This window comes from Malus domestica, chromosome 07 (assembly GCF_042453785.1).
Source record: "Malus domestica chromosome 07, GDT2T_hap1".
NCBI classification, from domain to species: domain Eukaryota; kingdom Viridiplantae; phylum Streptophyta; class Magnoliopsida; order Rosales; family Rosaceae; genus Malus; species Malus domestica.
Window position 1 is genome coordinate 36,845,162 of NC_091667.1, and position 12,322 is coordinate 36,857,483.

General features: G+C 49.7%; 1 protein-coding gene across 1 annotated transcript; it reads left to right on the forward strand.

Moving 5' to 3' along the window:
* The first annotated feature begins 1,841 nt into the window (after positions 1–1,841).
* On the forward strand, positions 1,842–3,254 carry LOC139197846 (uncharacterized). The gene has a single exon (XM_070825842.1). The coding sequence runs from the start codon at positions 1,842–1,844 to the stop codon at positions 3,252–3,254; it is 1,413 nt and encodes a 470-aa protein (XP_070681943.1).
* Positions 3,255–12,322: the final 9,068 nt, after the last annotated feature.

Below are 12,322 nucleotides of genomic sequence, written 5' to 3' on the forward strand. Positions count from 1 at the left end.
AAAATATTACACTTATTCGTAGACAGACTTTATCCTTCATAACACAAAGACAATAAAAAGCAACACTCATTATTATAACTTGATAAAGATTTTACCAATTGGATTCTTGGGGGATACATTCTTGGGGTTTTGGGACCGCTTCAGACTGTATCACATTCACTGGTGTTATTACAAACAGGTAAACCCATATCTTATATATTTCCGTAAGAGGCAGGAGATTAACAATCATTTTGGAATTTGGAGGATAGTGGATTTCTGCATCTCATAAGAAACGGAAATAAACACGAGTAAGTGAGAGAAAACAAAATATGTGTGTTGACCCTAAAAACTACAAAGCCTACGTGGCGCGCAGGCCGAGTAATTAATGAGCTAACTACGTCCTTCGGTGAATGCGGGGCGTGCCAACTCGTCGGCCGAGCTCGGCCGAGGAGTAAATTTGTTGATGTTGCGTTGAGTCACGCTATTGACTTCTGCGTCTTGCAATTGCGGCCGAGAAAGGAACACGTCTCGGCCTCTTGGGCTCTCGAACCTGAAGACAAGGTTACTATTCTTACGAAGTTCAATATCAAATTCGGCTTTCAATGTGCCGAATGTAATAACTGTAACACCTCACTTCGCCGAGAAGGCTGATGAGATGACCTCGACCAAGACTTGGATAGGTAATCAACCGTTCTCGCCGCAGTGCTGTTGATGCCAACGGAAGATACTGCAAGACCGATCGATTCTACGGTGACAGAGCTATCTATGCCGACTTAAGATATCACCGGTTGCTTCCACAGTGCTGTTGATGCCAACGGAAGATGTGTCAGCGAAAAAGGAAAAAGAAAAATCACAAGTTGTGAGAGTTTGCGCAGGGCAATTTTGTATTGATTTTGCAGGGGCTTGAATGATGTGCAACCTCTTCTATTTATAGCAATGGCTCCCCCCAAGGTCGAGTTAAAAACCTACTCGGACTAGGTTTTCTTTCCTTGATCAGCATCAACTCGACCAGTCCTACCTTCACTAGGACTGTGAACCTAGTCCTTTACCTGAGCCGGATTCGCTTCCGGGTCCTGCCGAGACTCCTTATTGCACTAGGATTCGACCTCTTGTGTTATGACCTAGCCGACCTAGGTTTGGAGGCCCACGTACTGAACGATCCGTGGTATTCTTGTCGCAAGGCCTCCCGGGCCGAGAATGACCCTACACTCGGCCCAAACTGTTATTTTGGGCCCAAACATTGCCCCCTCGCTTCTGAGGTCCTCGGCCTGACTTCTTTGGTCGAGTTTCGGCCTTGAAGAAGCGAATCTGCCACTCAGAACCCTAATGCCTGAGTTCCAAGGCGCATTTATTGAACATGATTGCACGATCTTGATCCTGTTAACCGAACCCGCCACGTGGTGTCCTCTAACACGACCAATCCCAATAATGACGTCCAAGGCGTGCGGCTGCCTGAACCGTCGACATTATGACCACTATCTCAATCCGCGAGCCACTTTCTCAGTTCGTGAGCCCACTTGTCATCGTGCAGGCGTCGAAACGTCTTCCGCCATTAATTTCGCCATCACACGCAATCGTGCGCCCCCAACATCTGAAACCTTCAGTCTTCTCAACTGCATTTCCCAAATGTTCATCATGATTAACGATTCTTTCGGTCGATTTTGCCCCTTTGTTTTGAATTTCAAACGATTACCCTTCCTGCCAAAAGCCTATAAATACTGAAAATCTCTCATTCGCACTTTACGCTCCCAAAACTTTCTGAAAAACTCTCGCTCTTATTCTCCAGCACCTTTCTTTTTCAAATCTTCGTCTTCAAATCTCCCTACCCAGAAAACCCTTTTACACCGTGCTTCCTTCTTACAATGGCGTCCTTCATCTCCAAGCTTTCCAAGGAATGTGACCAGCATCAGAAGATTCTTGATCGGAGCTCGATCAAGACTATACGGTTTGAAAGTGACATGAGCACCGTCCACCAAATCTTGGGCCCTCTATTCAAAGCAACCGTACCATCAACTATCACCGAACTTCTCCAGGAACACTGCTTGTCACCCTTGTTCCAAGGGTTTGAATGGTCAAGATGGGAGGCAGCGAAACCCCAAGGCTCCTGGCCTTCGACCACTACAACCTGGGCAGCCTGGGTCGTTCGAATGGAGAAGCTCTTCGGCGAGCAATGGAAAGTCCTCGGCATTTACGACGTCATCCTTCTTTCGTCTATGGACATCGTTCTCGACAAGGAGCTTCTCCTAGCCGCCTTATGCTTCTGGTGTTCGGCCACCAACACCATGGTTCTCCCCCTTGGTCCTATCGGCCCCACCATTCTTGATGTCACTGCCATCTTGGGGACTTCAGCAACTGGAATCCCCATCGATGCTGCCCTTTCCGGATATCGGTCGAATCTCGACCTGAAGACGCTATTCGACCGACGAGCTTTTGAGACGTTGAGCCGTGAGGGTCATATCCCCTCAAAAGAAGACGTTCAGAAACTCCACAAGAACTTCTTCAACTACAACACCCTCTATCTCCATTTCGTTGGCCGAGGAGAAGAGGCCCTGCGGGAAGGGGAACATGAAGCTTTCCTTTTCTACTGGTACAACAAGTACATTTGTTGTACCAAATCGAACAAATGCCTGGTCGAGAATATGCCAGTGGCCGAGGCCCTGGCTAGCGGTCATGTCCTGGTACTTGGCCCCAACATCTTGGCCCATCTCTTCCGTTGCCTGGCTGAGACGACCCTGCACAAAATTGACCCATACCAGAATGGACCTCTCTGGGTCTTCCAACTCTGGCTCCAAGTGTATTTCGCCTCCCTTCGGCCAGCAATCGTCGATTTCTCACCCACAGAGGCGCTTGGACCTCAGCTGGCCTCTCGACCAATACCCCCTCACCGAGCCGAAGAAATATTTAAATTCTTTTTCGCCCTCGACGATCTCTCCAACGATGAGTTCCTGATATGTCGTCGTCGGGCATATCCTTCCTCGGTCATGCTACCTATATCGGCGTGGAGCGCAGATGAAGACGCCGACCTTCGTCAGTCCTGGGGGTCATTCGTGCTTGCTTGCGACCTCCCCCTCGGCTGCGATGGAAAACGAGCGGGTTGGGAAGTGTATCATCCCAACTTCCTTGCTCGGCAGCTTGGCTACCTCCAAGGTTGCCCAGTCCCCCTTCTCTCCTCTCGGTCCGTCCTAAGTCGCGGACGCGAACCTGGCTCCTCAGAGAAGGAGTGCGCCGACGCCAAGAAGGAGTTCCAGGAACGGTGCCAAAAATTTCGCCTTTGACCGGCCACTCCAGAAACCCTTTGCACCGACACCTTCGGTGATTGGTGGGACAGTTATACCCAACGGTTTTTTGGGGTCTCGGTCGATACCATTGTGGACACACTTTTTGGTGGTCGACCTAAAAAGTCTTCTGCCCCCCAACCCCAAGTAGTTGCTTTATTTCTCCTTTTTTTTTTCTTCAACCTTGCATATTGATTTGCCTCACTGAATTGTTTTTATCCTTTTAGGTAGTCGGCCTTTGAGAAAAACGGAGGCTGTTGCCGCGGCCACGGTCGAGAAAAAATCAGCCGTGGTTAAAAGGGATAAAGCTGCTGGTCGGGCCGTGCTGACCAAACGACCTCGCCCAGAGGCCGATCCGGTCATCGGGAACCTCCGCCGCCTGCCAAGCGGGTAAAACAGCTGGCAAAGAAGGGCGCACGGGAGATCCACGTAATCTCCAGTCAAACTACAGGGGCGACGACTCCCAGTGTTTCCCCTCCTCCTGCCGTTGTTCAACCCTCAGTCGAAAAACAGCCCGCCCCGGCCGCAGCGACAGTTCGAACGCGGCCTATCTCTGGAACTGGTACACCAGTTGTGCCTCCCTCCATCGAGGAAGCATTCGCTCCAAAAAAAGGTGGTTTCTACGACCGAGGGAACAACCCTTGAGAATCCAAAACCCCCGGTCTTCATTCTGGAAGAGAGTGAGGGGAGCGACGAGGTCCTGCTGGCAGACCGTCCTCACTCTCGTCGGCAACCTCTCCCAAGGTCCGAGATGGTGGTTCAAGCCGGCCCCTCCACGGCTGATCGTGGCAAGCGCCCGGTCGAGGAACCGACGGCGGTAGCCGAACCCCTCACTCCTTCTCAGGACCAGGATGTCCCTGCCTCCTCCGAAACGGCTGTTCCAGTCGGCCCATCTGCAGCCGACCGGGGCAAACGCCCGCTCGAGGAACCCGAGGCAACGGCGGACTCGCCCGTTCATCCTCAAGACCAGGGCTTCCATATTCCTCCACAAGAGGTTACCTCGCCCTTCGTAAGTACCTTCGACCATCTTTCCTTGATTGTTTTTTTTTGCTTTAGAATTCTAAACGAGGAAAATAATAAATGTCAGGTGCCTGTACATTCTTTTCACCGACAATTCTATGCGCCGAAGGGCGTTATCTATATTTCTTGGCCGCCTCAGTGGCCATCAAACGTAGATAACCTCCATCGACCGCGTGAACTGAGAAGCAACCTAAGACACTGGGCTCGGCCATTGAGTTCTTTAGGTTCGAACAACGACCCTGGAGACATGGCCGAGGTCTCCTCTCGGCAGGTTAAAAAAACGAAACCTTCTTGCTATTCTTGTCGTGACTTCCTTTAAGCCTAAACTGATTTGTACGCGCAGGCTTCGTGGGAGGTCGAATTCAAAGCCCTCCTCTCCAGCACAACTGCCGAGTCCGGCCCTTCGGCTGCTCCGACTGAGGCTGCCGATCCAACCGCTCTAACCCAGCTGCGAGAAGTTCTGTCGCTTTCAGCGCCGCAAGTACTCGAGCGCAACGATCTTGATATGCTTGGCGTGTGTCTGAACGATCTTGGGGCTGACGGTCGCCTGAGCGGAAATGCCATCATTTAGGCATCGTCTGCCTTGGAGCAGGTTCGGGAGACATTTAATGTCTTCCAGACCGCTCTAAAGGCCGAACAGGACTTGCAAGCTGCCACGGCCGTTCAAGACACTCTCCGTCCGAAAATCGACGCTCTAAGGGCAAAAGGAGAAATATTAGCCGAGCTCGATCGTCAGATGGCCGAGTTGGCAAAACGTCGGTCGACCGTCGCGTCCGAGCTTGCTAAAGACTTCGAGTCGGGCGGAAAGGATCGCCTGACTGAGTACGCGGCGACAACAAAGCGGGTTGAGCGGTTGAAGCTGGACAAGAAGAATCGACAAGCTGAAGTTATCATGGCCGAGGTGCGGTGGTTGGAATTAAAGGCCCTTCTTAGCACCCTCCTACCTTCTTCCCCTTGAATGTACTTAGTTTTGACCTGACTGACTTACTTAGCTTGTACATGCTCATCAATCTTAATGAAATAATTTTGTTTATTCCCGCATTTCCCATGTGACCGGATAGTATTTCTTTAAAAACTTCCCATTGATCGATAATCTGTGCACTACACCGGTTCGGTCTTTAAGATGATACGCCCATTTTCCGTATACTTTATGCACAATGAACGGCCCTTCCCAATTCGGCGACCACTTGCCGAACCTAGGATCTTTTAGCCCTACGGGCAACACCGTTTACCACACTAATTCATCCTCGCCGAATGTTTTCTGTCGCACCTTTTGATTATAGGCCCGCTCGGCAATCTGTTTTTGTGCCACCAACAAGTTGTAAGCGTCAAGCCGCGCTTCTTCCAAATCTTCTAGTTCCTGTCTCATGGACTGATTATATTCGGCGCTAAACAAACTACTTTGTTCAATTAATCGAAACGAATTTATGCTCAACTCGACTGGTAACATTGCATCGTGTCCGTAGGTTAATGCGTATGGGGTTGTCGCGGTCGCCGACCGGGGCGTCGTTCGGTATGCCCATAATGCCTCGTTCAACTTCAAATGCCACATGCCAGGCCTTTCTTTTATTATTTTTTTGAGGATGCCGATCAACACTTTATTACTTGCCTCGGCCTGCCCATTCGCCTGTGGATAATACGGTGTGGACTGTTCCAGCCGAATTTTCAAATTTGCCGTGTATTCTTTAAACCTTTCGGCTGTGAAGATTGTTCCATTGTCGGTTATGATCGTTTCTGGTACACCGAACCGGGTCACAATGTGTTCCTCCACGAAGTCGCAAACCTCTTTAGATGTTAACTCGGCATATGATTTTGCTTCGACCCATTTAGTAAAGTAATCAGTTGCGACTATTATCCATGCATGCTTAGCAGCTCCAGAAGTCGGCGTGATTTTGCCGATTACGTCCATGGCCCATCCTCTAAACGGCCATGGCTTAATGACCGAATGTAGTGACTCGGCCGGGACCCTTTGTATAGGCCCATGGATTTGGCACTGTATGCATCCTCGTGCAAACTCGATAATCTTTCAGTATTCTCGGCCAAAAATAGCCGTGTCGTCGGAGTAGCCATCGCATTTTCCGTCCGGATTGATGAGCTCCGCATACCCCTTCATGAACCTCTGCGATCGCCCGAGCATTCTCTTGGGGGCCGAGGCATAGTAATAACAAACCATCTTCACCCTTTCGGTATAACTCGTTCTGGTACGTGACATAGTTCGTGGCGTGAACCCGTGTCCTACGACTATGTTTCCCGTTAGGATTGTCAAGGTACTGCATAATGGGTGTTCTCCAATCATCCGGTATCACCTCAGTCGTGCAAATCTCGACAGAGTCCTGCCGATCTACCAACGAAGGTAAGGACATAACCTGGTGCGTATCACGTCGTCCCGTCGGAGGATTTGCTGGTTAACCAAGGCTGGGTATAACTGCCGTATCACTGGTATCTCTTGGCCTAGTTTGCCCCCCAGGAGTTGTGCGCCGGAGGCAATTTAAGCCAATTCATCCGCGTCGGTATTATGACACCGGGAAATATGTTGAAATGTAATACCGTCGAAGGATTCGGCCAAATAGCTGGCAACCATATGGTAAGGTGCCAGGGTACAACTCATGCACCGAAAGGAACCATTAAGTTGGTTAATCACAAGCTCGGAGTCACCGAGGACGAGGGCGCGGGTTGCCCGCAGGTCATGGAGAATTCCAAGGCCGATGATTAGGGCTTCATATTCGGCCTGATTGTTGGTGCAGTCGAAGTCCAACTTAAGCGAAAAGAACCAACGATCGTGATTCGGGGATTGAATGACAATTCCCACGCCCGCCGACGACGACGTACTAGAGCCGTTAAAATACATCGTCCAGTGGTTGTCGCGCGTCTGAACCATGCCGATGTCAACGTCGTTGCCCCCAAAACCATATGGGGAGGGATGTTGAGCAAGGAAGTCAGCCAATGCTTGGCCCTTGACAGCTTTCTGAGCTACATATTGCAAGCTAAACTCGGACAGTGCCATGGTCCATTTCCCAATGCGGCCTTTTACGATCGGTCGAGTGAGCATGTAGCGGATGACGTCGGTCTGCGCAATAACCTGGGTAACCGATGGGAGCATATAATGCCGAAGCTTGGAGGCGGCGAAAAAACAGCTAGGCACAGCTTCTCGACAGCTGGATAATTGATCTCTGGTTGACTGAGATTACGGCTGAGATAAAAAATAGCCTGTTCCCGTCCGGCGTCGTTATCTTGTGCGAGGAGGCAGCCGATGGACTCTTCGGCCGCCGAGATATAGAGCTTAAGAGGCTTACCGCGCCGGGGAGGAACCAAGACAAGTGGGTTCGTGAGGGAGACTTTGATTTGCGTAAACGCCGCCTGATGCTCGTCGTTCCACACAAATTTATCTGAGTCCTTGAGTTTTAAGAGTGGAAAACGCTTTCATTTTTCCTGCAAAGTTGGCAATAAATCGGCGGAGGAAATTGATCTGTCCGAGTAAAGACTGGAGTTGTTTCTTCGTCGTTGGGGGTGGGGCAGTGATGATTGCACGTGCCTTATTCTCATCGACTTCAATCCCACGATGATGTACGAGGAAACCAAGAAAATTCCCGACCGATACACCGAAGGCACACTTGGCAGGATTCATCTTGAGATTGTGCTGACGCATGCGGAGGAAAGCCTGTTGGAGATCGTCCAGAGGTGTCTGTCGGCGTTTAGATTTGACGACAACATCGTCGATGTAAACTTCGACGATGGTGCCAATTAAATCATGGAAGATGGTGTTCATCGCCCGTTGGTACGTGGCGCCGGCATTCTTGAGGCCAAATGGCATGACAACCCATTCGTAAGTGCCGAGTGCCCCTGGGCAACGGAAAGCAGTTTTGTGCACATCGGCTTCGGCAATAAATATTTGGTTGTACCCGGCATGTCCATCCATAAAGGATAAGATCGCATGATTCGCCGCGGCGTCGATTAACAGATCTGAAATCGGCATTGTATACTCATCTTTGGGAGTTGCCAGATTCAGATTTCGAAAATCGGTGCAAATGCGAAGTGCACCATTTTTCTTTAATACAGGAACGATATTTGCCAACCATTCGACATATCGAGCTGTCCGAATGAATCCGGCTTTCAAAAGCCGAACTAGTTCGTCCTTGACACTGAGTTGTACTTCGGTCGAGAATCGACGAGGTGGTTGACGGAAGGGTTTAAATCCGGGCTTAATACGTAATTCATGCTCGACCAGAGTACGATCTAAGCCGGGCATTTCATGATAACTCCAAGCAAAACAATCTTTGAATTCCGTAAGCAAGGTACGAAACTCGTCTTTCATTCGTTGGGGAAGTAAAGCACTAATAAACAAAAGCCGTGGGTCATCGGCCGTCCCAACATTAATCTCTTCTAAAGGGTCCTTGACTAGGGGCCGACGATTTTCGAGCTCGGCCGGGGCGGCTCGAATTTTATCAAAAGATAATACAGGCCCATTATCTCCCTCAGCAAGGACCTCGACGAGGTTGACGCCCGAATTGGGTTGCTTAGATATCGTATACCAATGGGCCAGCAGTTGTTCCATAGTAGATGAAACCGCGGCCCTGCGTGTTTCCCGATCGGTGTCAAACATCGGCTTCGGGGAGGAAGTTGGCTAATCCGAGTCTCGCCGAATCCTGCTGGACAGTCTCGGCGCCAACCTTGATAGCTTTCTGAACGGAAATCCGAGTCGGCTGTCCCTCTTCATTGAAGCCTTGCAAAGTAATGTAGCCGACGTGATCGTCATAATACCGTGCTTGGATCATGTTAGTTTCGAAGGGCTGGCTATCGGCCGGATGAACAGTGACCGATTTGTCGTCCCAAAAGACAAGCACTTGGTACAATGAGGAAGGAATACAACTGGTTTGATGAATCCAATCTCGGCCGAGCAGTGCATTATACTCGGTTTTGGAATCAACCACGAAAAAGGCGGTCATGTGGGTGCGACCGGCAATATTTACAGTTAACGGAAGTACACCTTTGGTGTGGGATTTGTCACCGACAAAACTACTCATTGTGATTCCTGACGGAATCAGTTCGTCATTTGAACGGCGTAAGGCCTTCATGATGTTCAGAGGCATGATATTGACGGTAGCTCCACAGTCGACAAAAACTTTAGAAACTAGATATCCCTCAATGTGGGCCGTCACATACAGTGGCTTTAAATGGTGAAGCTTGGCCAACGATGAACGAGGGAACAATTCGGCCAAAGCGGCCTTTAGACTATCATCTTTTGCTGTTGACTCGCCTTCAGCAATCGATACAAAATCAACATGGCCGGGTTCCTCGGCAACCACATCTCCATCAAGGAAATTTGGTTGAGCCGTGCTTGATTGAAAATCGGCAGGTAACACATGGACCATACTGATTTCCATATTATCCAGGACTGACGGGCCCATCTGGTCAAGACCCTCCTCGTTCGGTTGGTCGGCGACTACGGACTCAGTTGTCGTCAAAGTCGGACAACGAGATTCTTCTGTCCCTTCTTCAATGTCGTCACTCGGCGGAGCTGCTTCGGCCACTTGTTAGTTCTGCATGACCGCCTCAGGTAAGGTTGAGATTGACAATGAAATTGGGGTTAGGACCTGAACCCGCTCCTGGTAGTGTAGCCGAGCATCCCTAGTGTCGAGATACGCATCCAGACGGGCAATACGTGTGATTTCATCGGTCGTAAGGCCGAAGAGAGAAACCGTCGAAAATACTTCAAAGTGATATCGTAAATACTGAAGGTCCTCCAGCGAGAAAGGAAGGTCAGCTACATCGATATCGGTGTACGGGTCGACTTCAAATCCAAAGACACGAGCTTCTCGTATGTGCTGGAACCTTGCTTTCAATCCTGGATCTGAGGTCTTCTGGATAATCCGCTCAGCATCTGGACAAGTCAGGACAAGATCATTGGTGTCCTGGCATGCCTTCGGCAAACCATACAGATCGTTGGCCGAATGTTTCTTATGAAATTCTCGCATATATTCCAAAGACTCCACAAGGAACGGGGGATGCAAATTCCGTCGAATTTTGACCAAAGGTTCTTGTATAGCCGGCGAGGATAATTTGCTTTCGGCCTCTTGCCTGAAATGTTCAAGGCGTGCCTTCATCTCCCCTGGTCGAATGAGAAGTTTGATCCGTTTATCAGCTTCTTCAAACGTGGTCTCGACATCTTGATCGACCAGCCGTTTCCCCTGAACCAACTCTGTCATAATTGCTGGAGGTGGTCGCTCATCATCAGTGGCAGCTGTGTCCTTCGGCCGCCACTTAGGGGCCGAAGTTTCTTGGGCTGCTCGTCGGCGAGCCATGCAATCTATCCGTTGATGCCGGCGTTTCTGAGATTTGGACAACGCGGTGTAGACGCCCTTCGAAGAATGATATGTGTACCAACGTTGATCTCTAGGCTCGGGAGGCTTGAAGGTCTTTTGGCTCCGCGATGATTCTGAACTGCTAGAATTACGCTTATGGTAATCATCGTCATAGAATGAAGCATCAAAATCGAGGCGCCGCCTGACCGGGGGTGTCTCTTCCATCCGTACTTTAGGACCGAGCCTCTCAAAAACCCCGTGATGTTGGCCTTCATTGGCTACCTTTTGCCAAGTTGCGGCCACAGGTTACGAAGAGGGCTTCTCCTCTGGTTCACTGTCGACCTTCGCTTTACATTTCCTGCACAAAACCGCCGTCCCACTGTCTTCATCGGTGCTATAATCCATCATAGGTTTGACAATAGCTGGCCTCGTTAAAGCCGTAGGTGGTTTGTTTGAACGAAAATCGGCCATGAACCGTGGCCGAAAATTCTGATTCCGCGGGCGTTACGTCTCAACCACTTCGGCCTTGCCTTTCCCTTTGTCCTTGGGTAGGTACGCGTCGACCATATTTACTGTTGCCGTGGGGAACGGATCAGTATCAACACTCATCCTCTTCTCGGGAAACTTCAGTTTGCCATTATCAATCCAGCTTTGGACGTTATCGCGAAATACAACGCAATTGTTTGTCGTATGTTTGCTCGAATTGTGGTATTTGCAATACACCTTTCCTTTAAGCTCTTCGGCCTTAGGAATGTTATGACCAGGCCGAAGCTTGATAACAGTTGGTCAAAAATTGCGTCAGCCTTGGTAATATCAAAAGTATAAACCTTTGACGATTTCAATGTTCCTTCAGTGGCCGAGCGACTTTTGGCTTCTCTAGAATCAACATGAGTCAATGCCTTGCAAACGTATGGCTTATCTATCACTATCTCAGCCGCATCCACACTAACGCATTCATCCTCGGTTGACGCATAATTGACAGTAGGGTTCTTGTAAATCGTTCCCCGAGTTGGAGTTTTCGAAGTCTTTTCCTCGCGGAGCAAATAATCATACTGCTCGACATGTTGGGCTAATTCGTACATATCCCGAAAGTTTGCCCCCAAGAATTTCTTTTTGTATTCAACGTCGAGGCCGTTCAAAGCAAGCCTGACAAATTCAACCTCGGGTAAAGGCACTCGGCACCAATTCCTAGCTGATTTGAACCTGGTAAGATAATCCATTGGTGACTCGTCACATGCTTGAGCCATCCGTGCTAATGAAGAGACTGACATCTCCATCCCCGGCCGATAAAACTGCTCGTGGAATTTCTCGACCAACTCCTCCCAGTTTTGGACGGAATTAGGAGGAAGATTGATGTACCAGGCAAATGCCGAGCCGATCAATGAAAAGTTGAACAGCCGTAACTTATGGAAATCACTATTTACATCTCCGCATTGCGCGGTGAAACGAGCCACGTGTTCCAACGAAGACAGGGACGATTCACCGGCAAAAAGACTAAAATCTGGGATCTTGAAACCCTTCGGGTATCCAAACGTTTCCACGTAAGCTGGGTACGGATGAATAAACTTGGGAAACTTCGGCCCTTTCTTCATGGCCGAGTCGATCATCCGCTGAACTTCGGTCATATCAACAGGTGTTGCTTCGATCCTCTGGTCGGTTCCGTCTGACCTACTATTCGACCCTCCTCCTTTTTCCAAGTTAATTGGTTTGAGCGGAGCAGGAATAGGCTCGGCCGGTACAATCGGTACC

Excerpts from the sequence above, each read along its gene's own strand:
- LOC139197846 (XM_070825842.1), top strand. The coding sequence starts at position 1,842 with ATGGCGTCCTTCATCTCCAAGCTTTCCAAGGAATGTGACCAGCATCAG.